This window comes from Mytilus trossulus, chromosome 2 (genome assembly GCF_036588685.1).
Source record: "Mytilus trossulus isolate FHL-02 chromosome 2, PNRI_Mtr1.1.1.hap1, whole genome shotgun sequence".
Classification (NCBI taxonomy): Eukaryota; Metazoa; Mollusca; class Bivalvia; order Mytilida; family Mytilidae; genus Mytilus; species Mytilus trossulus.
This window is the reverse complement of record NC_086374.1, coordinates 1,249,437-1,273,642: the sequence shown is the minus strand read 5'-3', so window position 1 is coordinate 1,273,642 and position 24,206 is coordinate 1,249,437. Positions and strand designations below refer to the sequence as shown.

The 24,206-nt window shown below is 31.3% G+C and overlaps 1 protein-coding gene across 1 annotated transcript; it reads right to left on the bottom strand.

The window, feature by feature from the left end:
• Positions 1-881: 881 nt before the first annotated feature.
• LOC134708646 (uncharacterized) lies at positions 882-11,254 on the bottom strand. Its single transcript, XM_063569293.1, has 5 exons — positions 10,983-11,254; positions 9,363-9,692; positions 7,625-7,775; positions 6,237-6,309; positions 882-1,603 (listed from the first exon to the last, which is right to left on the bottom strand). The coding sequence occupies exons 1-5, from the start codon at positions 11,221-11,223 to the stop codon at positions 1,238-1,240; spliced, it is 1,161 nt and encodes a 386-aa protein (XP_063425363.1). The 5' UTR covers positions 11,224-11,254; the 3' UTR covers positions 882-1,237.
• Positions 11,255-24,206: the final 12,952 nt, after the last annotated feature.

Genomic DNA, 24,206 nt, shown 5'->3' with positions numbered 1-24,206 from the left:
AACTCCCCATCCAAATAACAATTTATAAAAGTAAATCATCATAGGCCAAGGTACGGCCTTCAACACGGAGCCTTGAAGTTTGTTTAACAGGTTTTATCTTTCTTTTGTGTTTAAATGGTGTGTTTCTTGATTCCAGATTTAGTTAAAACTTATTTTAACAAGTTATGCATACTTTTCTCAAACAACTGCCAAACACCTTGCGCGTGGTACGTAACAGTCTCCCAGAGCACGGTAATAATTAGCCAAATCGTATACTATAGTTTTACATATTTTCGTTTCCTTTTCTTTTCTTTCTGCTGACTTTATATTCAAAACTTAACGGAACAGTTACTGAATAAATGAATTCTCATTACCGCTTGTTCGGATACAACTGAATGGCATTCAGCTAGATAAAACAATATAACACACTCACATTTAGCATGATTTTAATGCAGTGTAATCATAAGATGTGAAGGAAGTGTAAATCAAACAAAAGATTTGAATATACTGTTCCGAACCTTTTATTATAACAATACATTGAAAGTAACACGGAACAATGAAATGTGACTTTATAGTAGTATGATAGCATAATTTAAAGCGAATTCTTAACAAATAGAAACACAGAGGCGTTCAAGCTTTGTAAGAGATAATTTTATATTACACATTTCACTGAATGTGACGATACATTTGAATGAATTCATATAACCCCATACATAAAAATATCACACTAATTATTGCTGAACGCTACAAGTCTCCGCATTTTATTTTGATTTACTATGATCAAAATGTCTTATCAATATACACTTTTCTTTATTATGCCATATATGATGACTTTCAAAGATATTTAATTTCTAACTAATGATTCTGTCCAATACATATTTAAAAAACAAAACAAAGAAAAAAACGAAAAAAAACACGTTCTTTTTAATGTTCTTAGTCAGCTTCGAGTTGAGTAAAGAATAAAATACATCTATTTTCAATAAACTTGGGCCAAACATAAGAAGTAAAGATGTGCGTTAAGTTTCTATTTCTATTAAAAAAGTTAAATCGAGGAAAAACCATGCACAATTTGTAAGTATATCAAAATTAGTTCACCATGTCATACATTATATAACTACACATGTACGAAGTAACAGCTCTACGTCCGTTAGGAAACTGAGAAGGTACTGACGTGTACTATTAACTGTCATATCTTTGATTAAGTAAAACGACATTACCCGATGGTATTACAAATATATAAATTGATGAGCATTCATTTTCACCAAAATGGATCATTTTCCTCGTCCGACCTTTTCTTTGACTTCGAATTCCTACCGGAAGTCTGCTTTCTTGTTGATTTAGATGCTTCCGATGTGTGAGGTGCCGGTGCTACAACAGTGACCGTTCTCTTTCCTTTTTGGCCCTTCCTACTCTCTCTATTGGGTGTGTTTCTTGATGTCCCAGGGTGCGCCTCTTGGGTATCATGGACTCTATTATGTTTTTTCTTACAACATACATGGTAGACAATGATAAAGGTGATTATTGTAAAGATGATAACGCCGCCTAAAATAGCAATAGTGATCACTGTCAGCTGTCCAAGTCCAAACACGTACCCCAAAATTTTATCTAAGATAGTACAGCCAGCCTGAAAGTAAACAATATCTTTGGTTATCTTTAACATGATTTATATGATAGGATAGTAAACATATGTGATGTAGTGTCAATGTGAAAACTATCAATAAAGACCAAAGGACAAAAACTATCAATAAAGACCAAAGGACAAAAACTATCAATAAAGACCAAAGGACTAAAACTATCAATAAAGACCAAAGGACAAAAACTATCAATAAAGACCAAAGGACTAAAACTATCAATAAAGACCAAAGGACAAAAACTATTAATAAAGACCAAGGGACAAAAACTATCAATAAAGACCAAAGGACAAAAACTATCAATAAAGACCAAAGGACTAAAACTATCAATAAAGACCAAAGGACTAAAACTATCAATAGAGACCAAAGGACAAAAACTATCAATAAAGACCAAAGGACTAAAACTATCAATAAAGACCAAAGGACTAAAACTATCAATAAAGACCAAAGGACAAAAACTATTAATAAAGACCAAGGGACAAAAACTATCAATAAAGACCAAAGGACAAAAACTATCAATAAAGACCAAAGGACTAAAACTATCAATAAAGACCAAAGGACTAAAACTATCAATAAAGACCAAAGGACAAAAACTATCAATAAAGACCAAAGGACTAAAACTATCAATAAAGACCAAAGGACAAAAACTATTAATAAAGACCAAGGGACAAAAACTATCGATAAAGACCAAAGGACAAAAACTATCAATAAAGACCATAGGACTAAAACTATCAATAAAGACCAAAGGACAAAAACTCTCAATAAAGACCAAAGGACTAAAACTATCAATAAAGACCAAAGGACTAAAACTATTAATAAAGACCAAAGGACTAAAACTAGCAATAAAGACCAAAGGACAAAAACTATCAATGAAGACCAAAGTACTAAAACTATCAATAAAGACCAAAGGACAAAAACTATCAATAAAGACCAAAGGACAAAAACTATCAATAAAGACCAAAGGACTAAAACTATCAATAAACACCAAAGGACTAAAACTATCAATAACGACAAAAGGACTAAAACTATCAATAAAAACCAAAGGACAAAAACTATCAATAAAGACCAAAGGACTAAAACTATCAATAAAGACCAAAGGACAAAAACTATCAATAAAGACCAAAGGACTAAAACTATAAATAAAGACCAAAGGACTAAAACTATCAATAAAGACCAAAGGACAAAAACTATCAATAGAGACCAAAGGACTAAAACTATCAATATAGACCAAAGGACAAAAACTATCAATAAAGACCTAAGGACAAAAACTATCAATAAAGACCAAAGGACTAAAACTATCAATAAAAACTAAAGGACTAAAACTATCAATAAAGACCAAAGGACAAAAACTTTCAATAAAGACCAAAGGACTAAAACTACCAATAAAGACCAAAGGACAAAAACTATCAATAAAGACCAAAGGACTAAACCTATCAATTAAGACCAAAGGACAAAAACTATCAATAAAGACCAACGGACTAAAACTATCAATAAAGACCAAAGGACAAAAACTATCAATAAAGACCAAAGGACTAAAACTATCAATAAAGACCAAAGGACTAAAACTATCAATAAAGACCAAAGGACTAAAACTATCAATAAAGACCAAAGGAAAAAAACTATCAATAAAGACCAAAGGACTAAATCTATCAATAAAGACCAAAGGACAAAAACTATCAATAAAGACCAAAGGACTAAAACTATCAATAAAGACCAAAGGACTAAAACTATCAATAAAGACCAAAGGACAAAAACTATCAATAAAGACCAAAGGACTAAAACTATCAATAAAGACCAAAGGACAAAAACTATCAATAAAGACCAAAGGACTAAAACTATCAATAAAGACCATAGGACAAAAACTATCAATAAAGACCAAAGGACTAAAACTATCAATAAAGACCAAAGGACTAAAACTATCAATAAAGACCAAAGGACTAAAACTATCAATTAAGACCAAAGGACTAAAACTATCAATAAAGACCAAAGGACAAACACTATCAATAAAGACCAAAGGACTAAAACTATCAATAAAGACCAAAGGACTAAAACTATCAATAAAGACCAAAGGACAAAAACTATCAATAAAGACCAAAGGACTAAAACTATCAATAAAGACCAAAGGACAAAAACTATTAATAAAGACCAAGGGACAAAAACTATCAATAAAGACCAAAGGACAAAAACTATCAATAAAGACCATAGGACTAAAACTATCAATAAAGACCAAAGGACAAAAACTCTCAATAAAGACCAAAGGACTAAAACTATCAATAAAGACCAAAGGACTAAAACTATTAATAAAGACCAAAGGACTAAAACTAGCAATAAAGACCAAAGGACAAAAACTATCAATGAAGACCAAAGTACTAAAACTATCAATAAAGACCAAAGGACAAAAACTATCAATAAAGACCAAAGGACAAAAACTATCAATAAAGACCAAAGGACTAAAACTATCAATAAACACCAAAGGACTAAAACTATCAATAACGACAAAAGGACTAAAACTATCAATAAAAACCAAAGGACAAAAACTATCAATAAAGACCAAAGGACTAAAACTATCAATAAAGACCAAAGGACAAAAACTATCAATAAAGACCAAAGGACTAAAACTATAAATAAAGACCAAAGGACTAAAACTATCAATAAAGACCAAAGGACAAAAACTATCAATAGAGACCAAAGGACTAAAACTATCAATATAGACCAAAGGACAAAAACTATCAATAAAGACCTAAGGACAAAAACTATCAATAAAGACCAAAGGACTAAAACTATCAATAAAAACTAAAGGACTAAAACTATCAATAAAGACCAAAGGACAAAAACTTTCAATAAAGACCAAAGGACTAAAACTACCAATAAAGACCAAAGGACAAAAACTATCAATAAAGACCAAAGGACTAAACCTATCAATTAAGACCAAAGGACAAAAACTATCAATAAAGACCAACGGACTAAAACTATCAATAAAGACCAAAGGACAAAAACTATCAATAAAGACCAAAGGACTAAAACTATCAATAAAGACCAAAGGACTAAAACTATCAATAAAGACCAAAGGACTAAAACTATCAATAAAGACCAAAGGAAAAAAACTATCAATAAAGACCAAAGGACTAAATCTATCAATAAAGACCAAAGGACAAAAACTATCAATAAAGACCAAAGGACTAAAACTATCAATAAAGACCAAAGGACTAAAACTATCAATAAAGACCAAAGGACAAAAACTATCAATAAAGACCAAAGGACTAAAACTATCAATAAAGACCAAAGGACAAAAACTATCAATAAAGACCAAAGGACTAAAACTATCAATAAAGACCATAGGACAAAAACTATCAATAAAGACCAAAGGACTAAAACTATCAATAAAGACCAAAGGACTAAAACTATCAATAAAGACCAAAGGACTAAAACTATCAATTAAGACCAAAGGACTAAAACTATCAATAAAGACCAAAGGACAAACACTATCAATAAAGACCAAAGGACTAAAACTATCAATAAAGACCAAAGGACTAAAACTATCAATAAAGACCAAAGGACAAAAACTATCAATAAAGACCTAAGGACAAAAACTATCAATAAAGACCAAAGGACTACAACTATCAATAAAGACGAAAGGACAAACACTATCAATAAAGACCAAAGGACAAAAACTATTTATAAAGACCAAAGGACAAAAACTATCAATAAAGACCAAAGGACTAAAACTATCAATAAAGACCAAAGGACAAATACTATCAATAAAGACCAAAGGACTAAAACTATCAATAAAGACCAAAGGACAAAAACTATCAATAAAGACCAAAGGACTAAAACTATCAATAAAGACCAAAGGACTAAAACTATCAATAAAGACCAAAGGACTAAAACTATCAATTAAGACCAAAGGACTAAAACTATCAATAAAGACCAAAGGACAATGTACTTCGCAGTTAGGCCTAGACATGCAAGGAACAGAACATATACCTTATAGTAAGCTCTGATTCTAAAGAGCCACGGCTGACAAAATGTGAAACAATAAATATATAAAAAAAAACATAAATAAGAACAACAGTATGAATTATACTACATAGTACATCAAAGAGCAAAAACTACAAAACTAATATTGGAGAGAGCGACAAACAATACAACGAAAAACACAAACTGTAAAAAAAACATCTGGATAGGGCCTAATTCGGTTTGGTAGTATAAAACACAAATTACTTTTTGATATGTTTTTTTTGTAGGAATTATTTTCTCTAGACTAATCGAAATACTTGATTGATATGTTATGCTTTCATTAATGTAAGTAAATGAAAAAGTTCGTAGTTTTCAATGTTGAAGTATTTTTCCATATTTGGTTGCTAGCTTTATTCATTTGTTTCCGATTTTTCAGGACTTTTATGCTTTTCCATACTGTCAGTTTTCTTTCACGAAATCATGCACTATTTTTTTAAACAATTTGGCATAAGCAATTTACACAATCGGTGAATTACTGTATATTTATCTCTAGTGTTGTAAGTGCGGCCAAATATGTTGTTGCGTTGGTGTTTATACTACGAGTTGATGATATATTTTAAACAATGCAATGACTAGTATTCATTTTAAAAAACAAACTTGACCACTTACGATGTTGTCATTTTCATCTGTACCATCAACACAGTGTTGGACCGTATCACACTTTAGATTTGTAGGGATACATCTAAAATTTTAAATTATCATATATACATATAGAAAACGACGCCTGTGTAGTACCTCAGTTGAAACTCTTTGAATACAAATTGTCTGCATCAGACTTTAAAAAAAACTTTTCCAATATGAAAAGGACATTCATAAGAATACCTGACTTGAATTTCATTGATGAAATATGCGATTTCATAGTGCATTAATACTTTAAACTTGATGATTTTTTTTTATTGAAACTCTTTCCTCCATGGATGTTTTCTCTCGCATACTTGATTCGCATAGGATTTTTTCAATAAAAAAATCATTAGGTTTAAAGTATTAATGCACAGGCTCTTCAGGGCGTCGTTATGGAGGAAAGGGTTAAAAGCGGAAGAAAAATGCATATTAACAACAACTATTGTACAAATACAGGTACACAAACAAATGATTGCTTGATTTGTACATTGACTTTCGTTTCCATGTTGAATAATCGGTATTAATATGGATATTTCTTTTTTGGTAACAGTTCAGTTTGGGATCCTTTTCGTTATCCGCGTTTCAACTAAGTTGATTTCTTTAAAATATGAGACACTTATTTGGTTTTCACTGACAACTAACATTTTAAAAGTACCGGGTGTAAATTGCAGGATAAAACAGTAAATTGCAGGATAAAACACATTTTTGCACCTGTTATAAGTCAGGAATCTGGTACATACAGTAGTTGTTGTTTGTTTATGTAATTTAAACGTGTTTCTCGTTTTGTATATAGATTAGACCGTTGGTTTCCCGTTTGAATGGTTTTACACTAGTAATTTTGGGGCCCTTTATAGCTTGTTGTTCGGTGTGAGCCAAGGCTCATTGTTGAAGGCCGTACATTGACCTATAATGGTTTACTTTTATAAATTGTTATTTGGATGGAAAGTTGTCTCACTGGCACTCTTACCACATCTTCCTATATGTATGTACATTATCATAAAATGTATTTGTACGAGCTGTAGAAACAGGATGAAAAGCGAGGCTTGCCGACAATGTACATATATTGTTGTTGTTTTTCTTAAAATATAAGTGATGTTAGGAAAAAATCCTATGAACAATTTGATTTTCCAGAGTGTTTCCGTTACGAGTCGACGTTACTATCATTCTGTTGTTTTGACCCTGTTGTCACGTTCTTTATTTCTAGTACTACTGAAAAACGAATCCGCGGGGCTATATTTTAATATCATAAAAACGGAAATAATGAAAATTCTGAGGACGGATTTTTGAGAGAACGTTCTTGCAATTAAAAGGGGAGAAAGTAAATAAAATATTAATATTTATAAAATAATTGAATGAATACAGAAAATTCCCCTTACCTGTTTGTATCACATTGAAATTCGTTGCTTGAGCAATTATCGGCCTCACGAAATGATGTAACCAGCAACTGGAAACCAGAGAAATGATTTAGACTGTTTGTGTAAAATTTAAACTGCACTTCTGATGAATCTGATACAAATGGACTTGGACCTGTCAGAAATATTGTAACCGTGTTTAATACATTCAAAATAATACAAATCAGCGCACGGGGAGGGGGATAAGTGTAGTTAAACTATACAATGGGTTAAGGGCATACGATACAGTGACAGGGAAGGTAAATTGTTATTTTCGCGACGTCAAACTTTGACTTATGGGGGAAAAGATTCAGTTTTCGACTGATGTTTATCATTCAAACGTATTTAACTTATGGACACCTCTGTTTTAAAATACCATTTGGTTTGTTAACGCGAGAATATTATGTGTGCCAATTTTTTTCAATTTGATAAATATACAGCAAAAAATTGCGTTTTTTTTTCTACATTCATGAACATTTGATGAATATGAATTATTTCTGAATAATCTAATTTTGGATGTAACGCGTCTTCTTATTGGCTGACGTTATTTGTTATCAGCCCATAGACATAATTTAGTCATGTGACAACGCCATCAATTCGAAATAACGTAAAAAAGTGGTGCATCAACATTTTTATGTTATTTCTTCATAGACAGAAAAAAAATATTACAGTCATTCCTTAAATAAAAAATGTATAAATTTTTAGGATACTTATGAATTAAAGAAATTACCAAAAAACAATTTGTGTTTATCTTATAAAACAAAAAAGTTATGTCTTTCTTTCACAAATCCGATTTTGAGCAAATATACAAAATTTCGAAAAAAAAAGTAGCACATGAAGGTATATTTTTTATTACATATTTGATTGAATCAGGCAAACAATAGCCAATTTGGAAATTTTCATCAAACTGTAAATACGGGATCAAAACTGAATCGTATGCCCTTAAGTGCCAAAGATGACTGAATTCAAAATATTTGTACGCGCGACTTTAAATCTTGTAAACTATATGCCATTGGACAAAAGTGAGTTTCCAGGTCAAAAAAAGTCCTATAATTTCAACTAAAATCGATATTTTTCCAAAAATTATTATGAAGTAACTGTATATGCGATTTTCATAATATAGATACCAAAAGATGTAGAAATGTCTGAAGTTTTATTGTTTATTAAGTTATAATATTATTCATGCTCATTTTAATTTTCTGACGAGAGTAACACACAGAAAAATATTTCTTGAAAAGTTTGCTATTATTCTAACCAAATCAAAATCGTAAAAATTTGCATTTGTGTTTAACTGATCAGATGATGAAAACGAAACCAAAGAAAATTATGACTAAAAAGGCAATAAAACTTCAACATTTTTACATCTTTTGGTATCTGTTTTATAAAAATCACTCATACAGTTACTAAGTAATATATTTTTGAAAAATATTGATTTTAGTTGAAATGATAGGGCTTTTTTTGACTGGGAACTCACTTTTATATATGTTAGGGTTTTTGATTGCATGGTTACATGTACCAAAGCGTTTTGAGGCTTATGTACTGATCACAATGTGTTGTTTTTAATGATTTTCTTAATGCGTTGTTTCATTGGTATGATTTGATTTCATTACTGAAGGAAATAGTTTAATGACTACCCAATAGTTCATTTGTATGGGATGACTGCCATTGTCAATTTTCTGTTACATATGTATGCGACCTTCATAAATGAAAATAACATTTCTACCTGCACTTCCGCAAACTGTCAAATCGGCGGTAATTTGGTTGGTCAAGGAAGAAGAGTTTTCCATCGTGCACAGGTTTGTCGTCAGTGTTGTATTCTCAATTGAACAGTTATTAGCTACAGTGCAGTTGTCTAGTGAACAGTTGTTTGCCGCTGTACAGTTGTCAATGGTGGCATTATTATTGATTGTACAGTTGTAAGAAACAGTCGCGTTGTTTGAATTAGTGGACGTGGTGGTGTTCTGGTGGTCAAATATCTCAAGTCCATCCAAACATTCATTTCCTGCTGCATTTTCCAGTTCAAATTCTAAAAAATTTATCAAGACTTTCTTCCCTGTATGAAGAAAAAATATTTTACATAAATATGCAAGCTATTTGTCCTGAAGAAAGCTATATGAGTTACTAATACACGTAATTGTCTTATATCACAATCCACCATTTTCTACATAAGAAAATGCCTGTACCAAGTCAGGAATATGACAATTGTTCTCCATTCGTTTGATATGTTAGGACTTTTGATATTGCCTTTTGATTTTGGACTTTCCTTTTTTGAATTTTCCTCGGAGTTCAGTTTTTTTGTGTTTTTACTTTTTATATCACAAAAATTGATCATGAATTACCCTTTTTTTTGGAAACTACGTAAAAAAAGTATTTTAGCTCGTACCGTATTCTCAATATACAGAGTGTGGCCAAAAGTATTCGTCACTTGAGATTTTTATAAATCTGCTCCGTGGCAAACCCGGGTTGAACAATCTGAATCAATTTTGGGATTTTCCCACTAATCAAAATAAAAATGTTAGCACCAAAATTGAAACCCGCATCTGTCCACTGTATATGTTTACAATTTTTTTAAGGAGTTCGATAACCAACAACCACTTTTCGTATTTTCAAATAACGCCACTTTATCCAAATTCCACACATAAATTTAAAATATCTTTTGAAATATTTACATTTAATCCGAAAAATCTCAAAAAACGAATGCATGAATGCGTATTTCGAATGGGCATTGCAGCAGTGTAAAATATCGATAAGAAGCGGATCCTGAAGCTCTGTGATCAACTGAAGTTGACCCTAATACGGCAACCGGCCTTCTGTTATGCTAAACCCTTGGATTGTTATTTTATGCATACTCTGCTTATCTTTTTTTATTTGAGTTTATGGGATTGGGATAACATTACTCTATTTTTACACAGTTACAAAATGTAACGATATAAAATGCAAATAACTAATTGTTATCAGAATAAATAAAGCTGTAACCTTCATGTTTCGCGGCCTTTAATTTTTTTTAAATACAGAATATAATTATCTTCGACACATAGAGACTTTCAATATTTTTTATCAACAAATTGACATTAAAACTTATCAAGTAAACTTTAAAGGAAAATAAAATTTTGTTTTATGTGATTTTAATTTCATATTTTGATTCAAAATATTTGTTATAACAAAGTGTCATAACAAATGGAAGTTTTTATAAACGCCCTTGACTGGCTATACAGCCCGTGCAGGGTCGGAAACAAAGTGTGATTTATGCGCGTCCTTGATATCGTGAATAATTCTGAGTTTCATAGTACGGTTAATTGATATTTTAAAACCTCGACTTGATTTTTTTATAACGGTAGTATACCTGTCCCTGCGTTGAATGTTAGCTCACAGTTCTCATTCGCTCCGTAGTTTATGATACTTCCAAGTTGATAAGCTCCAGTATGGGACCTGATATACACGTCTTCTTTGTTATTGATAGTTTCACCACAATTACCCAAACCTCCACTGTTCATAAAATAATCGGGAATGATGTTCAAACAAAATGAGGAACCAAAAAATGCCGTTAGGACAATGACAAACGTAGAAAAACGTCCCAACGACATGTTTTTTTACACTTTACATGTACCGGAAATAAATAAAGGTAAATTGTGACGTTTAAATGGCGCGATTAGTATTCTTGACGTTAAGCGCTAATGTAAGTCAATGCAGTTACTTTTAAAATTATGATAAATAGGGACTTATTAACGTAATGCATTGTCTTACATTAGCGTTTAAGTGCTTGTCCACATATGTATCAAGTTTTCTCATTTCAAAGCGTAGCTCACCCGCATACCTTAAAGATCGTAGGCCGTATGCAGTTCTTATCACATGCGGTAGGTGGTCTGCTGTATTCTGGTATATACTAGAGTGCATTATATCATGAATTCTTCGACTGTTTAATATGTCTGTATCGTTATTATTCGTTAAATGTATACTAATATATAATTTAGTCTATAAATTGGTTTATTTATTAGTTGCAACTGGCCTTGAACAAGTTTTCAGTATTTACGAGTAATCTTATGTCGCTACTTTTTTGTTGTTGTGCGTTGTATCGATCAGGGAACTTATCTACATACACTGCAACCGTTAACAAACGCACCCGTTTAAAGACGGAGTGTCTATTCGTCCGGCTAGCCGGAAAGTGTCCCGGACGCGGTGTCAGATAACAAACGCGCGTATGTAATGGACGTTTTGAGAATCGTGATTTATATTTAAAGATGTGTCATAAAGAAGACAAAAGAGAATGTCATTGCTTTAAAAAATTTCTATTGGAGTGATTCCAGAACAATAGCGTATACAGTTAACTGTGAAGAATAAGCCTGAAATCAAAGTGAAATTGATGTTTTATCCCCTTTACCTTATGAAGGCAAAATGCATTCGGAAAAAATACTATATCAAACTTGCTTGGATGCATTATTTTTAAGTTATACTACAAAGGAAATATATGAAAATGCACTGATATGCCTGGACTGGGAATTTAACACCAGGGTTGGGATACCCCCTTTTTTCCCCTGTTGTGTCTATAACATATACATTTTTTTCAAGAAAAAAAAACTATCGAAAACACAATCCTACTTTTGGGGTCAGGTTAAACGTGCCTATCATTTTCTCTAATTTCCTATGAATTAAAATTTTGGAATCATAGATGTCTAAAGAAGCCATTGGCCCGACTATTTACCTTACAGGAAATTCATAGGCAGAACAACAAAAAAAGAACCATTCTTGCCCCCTCCCCCACATCCCCAAATTCCTTAGAATAAAAAAGATCTTAATCAAATGTATTATAGTTTTTTTTTATAAGAATGAGCTTTTCATAAAACGATGTTGGACAATATATTTAAAGACTACTCATGCTTTATTTATTTCCTTCAAAAATGATGTTATATCATCATCATTATATTTTTGTCCGGACAAATAGCGAAAACCGTAAAAATGATATTTGTCCGGCTTGCCGGATGAATAGACATTTTTGACTATTTGTCCGGCTATCCGGACGAATAGCCACTGCCTTTAAAATATCTCTGCTAAGTTTTTTTTTATTAGTTGTTAGTTGTGAAAAACTTTTCAGTAACTGAAAGTTTTCTCAGATCTGTACTTGTAATTGTGTTTTTGTTGTGAGGATGTATACTATACATACCCTGATACGTTCACTCTGTGTCGAGATGTATTTTTGCTTTGTATCGATCTGACGAATTACACCCTTTTCAATTGATTTGTATAGCTAAATGTTTGTGCTTATGTTGAACTGTTTCACAACTGTCCCAGATTTGAGGTAGGGATGGCGCGACTAGTTTTACATCGCCATATTCTGTATGTGTCTGTCTCAAGTCAGGAGCCTGTAATTCAGTGGTTGTCGTTTTTTTTTTTATTGCATATCATATTTGATTTTCGTTTATTATTTTGTTCAGAAATGAGGCCTTTTTTTCTCTTTTGAATTGCTTAACATTTGTCATTTGTGTGCCTTTTATAGCTGACAATGTGGTATTGGTTTTGCTCTATGTTGAAGGTCGTACGGTGACATATAGTTGTTAATTTCTGTGTTATTTGGTCTCTATGTGGTTTTACCATTAGTATTATAAAATTCTTTACATTTATGCTTTTGCCATCATGTTAAGTTCACTTTATACCTGGATAATTTTCACATGGAATTTCATGATACACTTTTAATATTCCTTAAAGTTTTATAGTCTTATTAAAGTGCAAACAATGATGCCATTATAGTCGTACAATAATTACTTTTTAAATGTTACATTATTTAGAATCAAACAGAATTATTATATGTAAAGAAATCTGTTACATCATTTAAACGGTTTTAATGACGACTGGCTGTAATAAATCTCTGACCGAATATCATAAAAAAACATGATTTACTGAATTACTGAAACGGAAATAAAAGCAGACTGTTTACAATATTTAGTAAAAAGTAGAAATAAATATGTTGTCACTTTATCTATCTACATGTATATTCAATCCAGTGATCTCGGTCTGCAAGGTATTGTAAAAAAAAAGGTAAAAAACAATCATTTGTTAAATGAATTATTGAATAAAAATACAGTATAAAATAAAATTTAGAATGGAAATGAAAATGGGAAATGAGACAACTCGACTATTCTTAACCAGATTTCGGGATTTTCATGAAACACAGTTTTCAAGAGTCGAAGAATCTCCTAAAAAATGATATTCGTAAGTTACATTATATCAAACTTTTTTTTTCATTATAGTAAAATAAGTGACAATGGTTGTATGGAATATTAAATAAGTAAATCCCTATATATTTACTTCAACAACTTTGTTTGTCGTTCATTCATTAAGGGAATACTTACTTCAAAGTGCGAGTATGTCTGAAAATTAAGAGTGAACCGGAAATCACTTGGGAGAAAATGTAAAAATGTACTATATCGTCTTGAAAATAATATCCCGATAACTTGTTATAAAATTAGGTTAACGAATGATCATTTGTCGTTTAGAATTGTTCAGCGAATTATTTCTATAATTTACAATTTTCTCATATTAACCTATTATGTCTGTTTGTGTTGCCCACCAAATTATGTCAATACAACACAACTATGACTATGCGGTATGGGCTTTGATCATTGATGAAGGCCGTACGGTGACCTATAGTTGTTAATTTCTGTGTTATTTTGGTCTTTTATTGATACATGTAGTCTCATTGGCAATCATACCACATATTCTTTTTTATATGAACAACTTTCCTGCAAGTTGGAATGTTGATAGCTATAAATCAGTGTTTAGCCACCATTTATTTTCAGAAATTGCCTGTTCTGTTGCTCGAGGATGTACTTAGGTGAGATTTAGGACTTGGTGTAAAATTTTCGGACTCCTCGGCCCCCTCATCAATACAGGGTAATATATTATGCCTCATAATTTACGCTTTTTTCTTTTCATATAAGACTACATTAAATTATAAAAGGTCATTTACCAAAACTTAAGCAGATTCTTGATTTCTTTACATTCGATTGAGACCTAAATAGTACAAACGCAAATAAAAGGTAAAAGTTCGAGTCAGCCTTTTCTTATTTTCCCTTTATGAATTTACCTTTTAGTTATTTTTTTTTGTCAAAGCTTTTTTACGAAATGTTATAAGGAAATAAATATGAAGGCATATCCCTACAGTGTAAACTAGAGATTCCCATCATTTGATGTTAGCTTTAAAAATTGTATACAGTACTAAATTAAGAGAAATAAAATAGTCAATGGAAATGAGGAATGAGTCAAACAGACAACCACCCACCGACCAACGAGCAAAAAATAGCCGAAGGCAAACAATGGGTCTTCACTACAGCGAGAACATCTGGAGGCGTGCTTCAGCTGGCCATATGTATATGATATAGTATGTCAACACAATCTATATTACATTGCTACTGTTACTATGATACCAACCACAGTGTATGTAATTCATGCATATTCATGTTTTATTGTTTAAATTTCGATAACGACTGAAATTTAGATAATACTAGAACACACCCGTGATATCGCGGGTCCGTGACTGAATTAAAGTATATAACTATGCGCAAGCCTTATTTTAGTATTAGTATTGTCATCTGATAAAGTCATGCCGATTATAAGATACACAGTTTTCTCTGCTTTCAAATCTTTCTGTTTGAACCCGTCGAACTGGAACTTATCACTTACTCTGCTTTCAAATCCCTCTGTTTGAACCCGTCGAACTGGAACTTATCAATTATTGGTAATATTAATTATTTGGAAAACAAAAGGTCCTGGAATGGAGTATTTTTCAATCAACAGCATTGTCCTATATTAGTTATAAATAAAGTTGAGTTCTTTGGTTCGCTGTTTTACGTCATGCCGGCTAACAAATTGAAAACTGTACCTATACGCCTTATTTTTGGTCCAGATTTTTAGCATTCGTATTGTTATCTTAGAAAGTCTTACTGATGAAAATACTACAATAGGTGACAATTTGACAATTTAGTTTAGTGATTATGACCCGTGTAAATAGCATATTAATCCTGAATGCACCGTTTGTTGGTGCGCCTGTCAGATGCGGAGCGTACAGATAAGGTTACGGTAATAGGTAAAAGGTGAATATACTATTCATGGTATCGGTATCGGACTCGACCCGGAACTTCTTAATTGTTGGCAATATTAATTACGTGGAAAACAAAAGGGCCTGGAATGGTGTAATCTACACCTTTTTACTATATTAGTTATATATAAAGTTGAATCTTTTGATTCGTCGTTTTTACATGATGACGGCGGATAAATTGGACCTCGTAATTTTAGTATTATAGATATAGATATACATAACGCTATTATTGTGAATGACCATATGAGAAGTAAAGGCTTTTTTAATTTGACATATTTTGAATCTTTTGAAATTTAACTAGAATGAAAAAATGTAAAAATTTTAGGTGTAAATACATGAATTCAAAACCATTTTGAAAGATTACCAGGAAAACTAATTAAAGTTTTAAAAAGACATGAATTAATTTTAGGTAAATAAAAACCATAATCTCACGCGGGTACAACCATAACAAAAATTATGTTTTATTATCGAAATGGAATAAATGAAAAAATATAGATCCTGTTATTTCAATTTGATGATTTGCCTTTTTCCACGAGGTCACAATTATGAAATCACAACGAAGAAAGAGAGTTGAACATTATAATTGGATTTTTAACAATGAAAAATGAGATAAAACTACCGTATCAAAAGAACTTATCCTTCAGCGAAAGTATAAATTAAGACAAAAGTAGTTCATTATTGTTCATAGCTCATAAATGTAATACTATAAAGATGAAGACAAATCCAAGTAACAAACGCAAACTGAAGGAACTGCATGAACTCTAAGACATGCGAGACCGGATGCTTTCATATGGTAAGAGTTGGCTAATTATAACAGAACTTCCGTTGTACCATTACATCGAGTGTAATACGACATTTCTCATCTTGATTCTTGTAAACGTTCGTACGACATAATTATAAATCGAATATATCTTTCAATTACCAGGATAATTCAATAAATTTGACATACATTTTTTACAAAACAAAATGATATATCTATCATGTTGACAATCGATCAAAACAAAAATGTTGATTAAAATTCTGAAATAAAAATATCAAAAGTGAAATGATGAATCTGAAGTGCCATTTGAAAGTATTTGAAATAAAAAAAAATAGAGGCGAAATATACGAAAAGGATATATCAATCAACCAAAATAAACTGACAACGTCATGACTGAAAAGAAAAAAAAAACATGATCAGACAAGCAACAGCTCATAAAACACAACAAAAAAACTAAATACTGAGCAACACTAACCATGGATAATCTAAGTTGCTTTGGAAGGGTAAGTAGATCCTGTTGAACAAGTGGTAACCATCATCAAACCCGGTGATAAGTCTAATTCAGTAGGTCAAGTTTTAAAATATCAACAAAAAAAAATTAATTATTATTTTTTTAAATTTATTTGGCCAATACAATAGAACTAAACAATGAAAATAAGTGAATATATAGAAATCACAAATAAACTATACCATAAAGGAATACACTACATATTCGATTCTTCGGTGAATATTTAACAAAGATTTGCTTACAAGCTATTTTTCACCTACTCATTTGAAATTGGAAATAAAAAAAACATGCCTTCATGTGTAATGGATAAATATTACAGTGGGGATGTTAAGATAGGTTAAATACATGTGTTAAATGATAAAATAAATACATTTTAAGCAGGATTAGATAATGTACATCAGGAATCTGATGTACAGTAGTTGTCGTTTGTTTATGTAATATATACGTGTTTCTCGTTTCTCGTTTTGTTTATATAGATTAGACCGTTGGTTTTCCCGTTTGAATGGTTTTACACTAGTAATTTTGGGGCCCTTTATAGCTTGTTGTTCGGTGTGAGCCAAGGCTCCGTGTTGAAGGCCGTACTTTAACCTATAATGGTTTAATTTTTAAATTGTTATTTGGATGGAGAGTTGTCTCATTGGCACTCACACCACATCTTCCTATATCTATAAGAATAAAAGAGTGGTTCAGGTTATGGAAATGATAATGTCCATTTTCACTGAACTAGTACACATTTTGTTTAGAGGCCAGCTAAAGCCGGCTCCTGGTGCGTGATTTTCTCGCTAATTGATGCATTCGGTTGTTTGTTTTATCTTTTGCTCAATATAAATATATTTTGATATTCACGTCACTGATGCGTCTTATGTAGACGAAAAGCGCGTCTGGTGTACTACATTATAATCCTTTTACCTTTGATAACTATTGTCAGATTGTTGTCTCTTTGACACATTCTCCTCCTACATGTTAATTCTCAATTTTATCAGTAATACAAACTATTTGTCTTTTTTGTTTACCTAACTAAAGGATAATTGGTATACTTACAAGTTGGTAAACCACGAGTATACTGTTGATACCCGTCGTGTATAGGGACTACAGTAATAAGACTTATACATTACCATTTCTCGTCATGATCTAGTAGTATATAATTTAGAGAAAAAAAATATGGTATTCAACCATTTATCCAACCAACATTTGAATAATTGTTCTTTCGATTAAAAAGATTAAATCGAAAAAACATAATTCCTTTTCGTACTATTTAAAACAAACTTCGTGCATTTACACTCTCTAAGAATAATAAATTACCTCTTTCAATGCCGAAGATAGTCTAATTATTTAGCACGACTATTGTCTCTTGGGGATCGGAGGTTTCCTAGTTTCCGGAAACCTATCGAATTTGTCGGAATTCATCATTCTATGTAATATCATTGAAGTCTACAGCGCATTAAGTAAAACCTACGTCTATAATGAACCGGTAAATGTTTCTTTTGTCTCCAGAAATTACTGGAATTGTCTAATGTAAAATTTAAACAGACATATATGTAACATATTTGTAAAGATCATAAAAGTTCATTTCAGTCAGAAATTTTGAATTTAGGTGAATAACAACTTGAATAAAGAATGAAAACCCGAAATAATAGAGACAATTTATTGAAAATCTAAGAATACACAGACAAGAATGAAATACGGAGGGATACACAATTAAACTGCGTCTGGATGACATGAATAGTCAACGTTTCATTATCGAACTTCAAGCAGTACTCAAGATAAAAGCTGCAGTATATAGTGGACATGATTTATGATTATATTTTTTTTTAACACGAACCAAGGATTTGCAGCATTAAAATACATAGTGGTTATATACAAGAATATAAAATAATGTCATTAAGCGTCGATCATAATTCAAAATTTTGAAACAAAAGAGGACACGCGAACAAATTTCTGGAGAATTTGATATTGTACACCCTTTTATCATAAGCCCAGTAGTCAGCACTTTTTGTGCTGACATGAATTTTCATTGATATCTATATTTATAAATTACCTTAGCTGTATTTGGCAAAACATTTAGGAATTTTGCTCCTCAATGCTCTTCAACTTCATGCTTTGTTTGGCCTTTTTACTTTTTTGGATTCGAGCGTCACTGCTGAGTCTTATGTAGACGAAACGCGCGTCTGGCGTGCATAAAAAAATGAGTCCTGATTTCCATGATAATAGATATACCTGTAGGAAGATGTGGCGTGAGTGCCAATGAGGCAACTCTCCATCCAAATAACAATTTTTAAAAAAGTAAACCATTATAATAAATAAGCTTTATTTAGAGTCGGCATGGTATATAAAACATAGACAAACATAAGCTCTAATGAGCTTATAATCGACATATGAGACATTATATAACAGTACAACATTTATAACAATACAATACATAATATAGTACACATGCAATAAATATCACAGCACAAAAATGAAGCACTAAAAGCAGAATATAAGCATAAGCTAGGTATTAAGGCTAAAAGCATATAAGTGTAAACTAGGCATAAAAGCTGGAAAAAATGCATAGCATAAATATTGAAAAAATGGGATATGATCTAGATGGTAAATAAATTTGCATAATATATAAACTAAAAGTCTGCACAAACTGTGCACTTACAGTCATTTCCATGCCATGACTTTAAAATATTTTTGAACTGACTAAAATTAGCAATTTTTCTAAAATCATCAGGTAGATCATTCCATAAAACAGCAGCTGTGTATTTAAAAGAGTTCTTACCATAGGTTGTTGTTCGGACCCTAGGTATATCTACAATATTAGAATATCTAAAATTATATTTACAGTCTTTCAATATAACTAAATCATGTAAGCATGGTGGTGACAATTTATATAAAATTTTAAAACACTCAATAGCCATGTTACGCATGCGTCTTATTTTCAGTGATGGAACCTTTGCTCGTAAAAGTAGTTCCTCATATGAACTAACATAGTCTTCATATATAAATCGTAAAGCCCTTTCCTGAATTTTTTCCAATTTGGTGGTGTTATTTTTGTTGCAAAAATGCCATGCCAAAGGACAAAAATTAAAATTAGATAAAATAAATGTGTGGAAAATTGTCAGTTTATTCAATTTAGTAAGGTAGCAGCCAATGCGCTTTAAAACATTCAGTTGTTGGGATGCTTAACGACAAATATTTTTAATGTGGTGATTAAAATTAAGTTGATAGTCAATATCAATACCCAAAAGTTTGACAATCTCATCACAGGATATTTTTGCTGACTGTATATTAAAAACAGGCTTTTTTGCAAATGTTTTATTTCCAACTGCAATGGCTTGGAATTTGTCAGGATTTGCCTGCATACAATTAAATCTGAACCAGTCAATTAAAACAGCACTTTCTATATATATATCTTTATTCTGACAAACCTTCGTAAATACAATGGTATACAGAAGTTACATGTAATAAATAACACAGTTAAAATTAGAGAAAACATAATATGTACACTATTTACAAATACATGTATAAGTTGAGTTTAGCCAGGAGAACACACACATGAATTAATATGCCTTATAAATGTACATAGCTTTTTTAAATATGATTGTTTTTTCATATTCATTATTTCCTTAAATTTAATTATATTTGGATAATCAATATACTTTTTAGCGATATACTTTTGTCTTTCTATAGCCATAAATTTACACTTCATTACATAGTGGAATTCATCTCCAAGATCTTTTAAGTCACATAGTTCGCATATTCTTTTATCTCTCTGAATTTTTTTCCATCTTCCACTTTCTATAGGTAATCTGTGGTTAATGAGTCTAAATTGACACAAAGTATAAATATCACGGGGTTCCAAAATGTCTAAATACTTTTCGAATCCGAAAAGTTCCTTAAAAAGGCGATAATTTAATGTTTTTGAGCTCGTTTGAATATCTGAGTACCATGTTTGTTTAAATTGATCTTGGAGAGATGTTCTTACAACAGTCTTTAACCAAATTTCATTTACACAAGTTTGAGATAACCATACATAAGAAAAACCAGTTTCATTAAGGATAAATTCTATACATTTCATCCAATAAAGTTTAACATTATTTCCATGATATAAACTAAACATTAATTTGTATGCAATTGCTGATAATTTACTGGGTTTGCTAAAAATCAGTTTCGCCCAGTATGAAATCATGCGAACCTTGATATCTAAACTAAAAGGATAACGTCCTAATTCTCCATATATAACACAATTCGGGGTAGAAGATTTAAGATGTAGTAGAAGTTTACAAAATTTCAAATGAACCCTTTCTAATATATCATTATTTCCAAATCCCCAAATTTCACAGCCATAAAGTAAAACAGGTTTAACCAATTTATCAAATAAATCTAATTGACAGCTTATGGATAAGCCATGCTTTCTCCCCTTTTTGATAACTTCATACATGGCTCTCGTGCCATTTTTTGAAAAATAAATCCCAAGATAATTAAACTCATTTACAATTTCTAAATCAGTATTACTATAATTAAATTTAAGATCAGCAGGTTGTCTACCATTGCAAAAAATCATGATTTTAGTCTTATCTACATTGACTTTCATTTTCCAAACATTACAATATGATTCGAATTTTTCTAATAACAAATTAAGTTCTGTGGCTGATTCAGCCATTAATACAGTATCGTCTGCGTAAAGAATTGCAAACAGTTTAACATATATATCTAGTTCGTCTTCTAGGGCATCTGATATAGTTTTTAAGCCTATCAAATTCCCTTTACAAAAGAAATCTTCCAAATCGTTCAAAAAAAGCGAAAAAAGAAAAGGGGATACATTCTCCCCTTGGCGTAGACCAATGTTACTTGGAAAATAATCAGATTTTTCACCCTTGTATGACAGGCATGATTTTATATCAGCATACATGTTATGAATAATCTTAAACATATAACCATTAATATTATTTACTAACATCTTATACCATAAAGCATCTCTAGTCACTGTGTCAAATGCTTTCTCAAAATCGACAAAAGCACAGAACATTTTTTTCTTTTTTAATTTCAAAATTTCAAAAAAAGAGTGTAATGTAAAGATACAATCACAAGTTAACCCTAACCCTAACCCTAACCATTTCGAAATCCACACTGATTTTCATTGAGTAGTAAAACTTCATCAGAGAATTTTGCAAGTCTATTACTTAAAATAGCTGTAAATAATTTACCCATACAACTTACAATAGTAATGGGTCTATAGTTTTTAGGATCAAACTTATTGCCTTTGTTTTTATAAAATGGCTTGATCGTTCCAATCACCCAAGATACTGGTACTATTCCAGTTCTAAAAATCAGGTTAAACAATGCAGCATAAACATCAATAAAAAAATCACCAGAAGTCTTAATATATTCGTTAATAATCATATCATCACCACAAGCTTTGTTATTTTTTAAATTCTTAATACATTTTAATATTTCTTCTTTCGTAATTGGACTATTCAAATTATCATTCAGTTCACTCATCAAATTTGTATCATTTGTTGGCAAGTCAATTGGATCTGAGTTACCTGAGTTTAGCTCTTTGAAAAAGTTGAGTAAATCCTCAAAATCAATATTCGGTTGTTTTGAATGTTCGCGTTGGTTCAAAATTTTCCAATACTCTTTGGTGTTTTGAGATCTAAGATTTTTTAATTTTCGAGCCATATCTTTTTTATGTTTTTTAATAGCCTTGTCCATGACCTTTTTATATCTTTTCTCAGATTCTTTCTCTTTCGAGTGTACATAATAAATTATCAAAATCATTGTCAGCATAAGACAGAGTATTGTCATCGGCATAATTATACAAGGTACCATGTTCAATAAAATAAAATATGTCGTTTATAAAAATATTAAATAATAGGGGCCCCAGGATTGAGCCTTGGGGTACCCCTTTCTGGATGTCAGCCCAACTGCTGAGTGCTCCCTGAAGCTTGACTTGTTGCCTACGATCTGTAAGATAATTTTGAAGTAATTTCACTGATTTAGAAGAAAGACCGTAGGCAGATAATTTACTTAAAAGAATATCATGAGGTAAACAGTCAAAAGCTTTCGAAAGATCCATAAGAATAGCTGCCACATACATATTATTATCCAAAGCTGTTTTCCAATCTTCAAGGAGTCTCAGCAAAGTTGTCTGACATCCATGACCTTTTCTTAATGCACATAAAAAAGCATGAAATATATTCTCAAAAAATTCAGTTAACTGGTCAGACATAACCATTTCATAGACTTTTGAAATTGTTGGTAAAATGCTCACAGGTCTATAGTTCTTTTTATCCAGTGGATCATTCTTTTTATGTAATGGTACAACCTGAGCTTCTTTGAGTCTGTTGGGAAAATCACTGGATTCTATGGTGTTATTTATTAATGTTGTTATGTGTTTGTTGAGTACTGGTGCACCAGCTCGTAGTAGTTTAGATGATATTTGATCTACGCTAGTAGCTTTTTTTATATTGATCTTTTTCACAAGTTTGTTTACTGTGCTAACATGTATAGGTTTAAAATCAAAAGGTTTATCATGTTGTATGTGAGATTTAATTTTTAAAATACTATGATGTGTTTTTTCTTCAAAAATAGTACCTTTGCCTATGTCATTGGCAACATTAACAAAAAAAGTATTAAAGTTGTCACAGACATCTTTAGTGTCGTTTAAAATTTTATTATCATCCACAAGTACAATTTTCTGTTGGCTACAGGTAGATTTTTTTAGATAAAAATGGTTTGACTGTGCTATAAAAGTGTTTGGATTTTTGTCCTCCAGCACATCTTTCTTGAAAATAAATGTTCACTGATTTTCTTTTTAATTTTGTGACAATATTTCTTTGTCTTCTATATGCTTCCCAAGTTTATAGGTCGAAGTACGGTCTTCAACACGGAGCCTTGGCTCACAGCGAACAACAAGCTATAAAGGGCCCCAAAATTACTAGTGTAAAACCATTCAAACGGGAAAACCAACGGTCTAATCTATATAAACAAATCGAGAAACGAGATACACGTATATATTAAAAATTCCAAAGATCTTTTAGAGTACATACAATCTAACTCTCTTTCATCTTGTAACAGTATTAAAACATTTGACTTTTCTACTCTTTACACAAGTATTCCACATTCCAAACTAAAAGACAAATTGAAAGAGCTAGTATTACTTTGCTTCATAAAAAGAATGGCCAACGTAGATACAAGTATCTTGTCTTAGGGAGGGATAAAT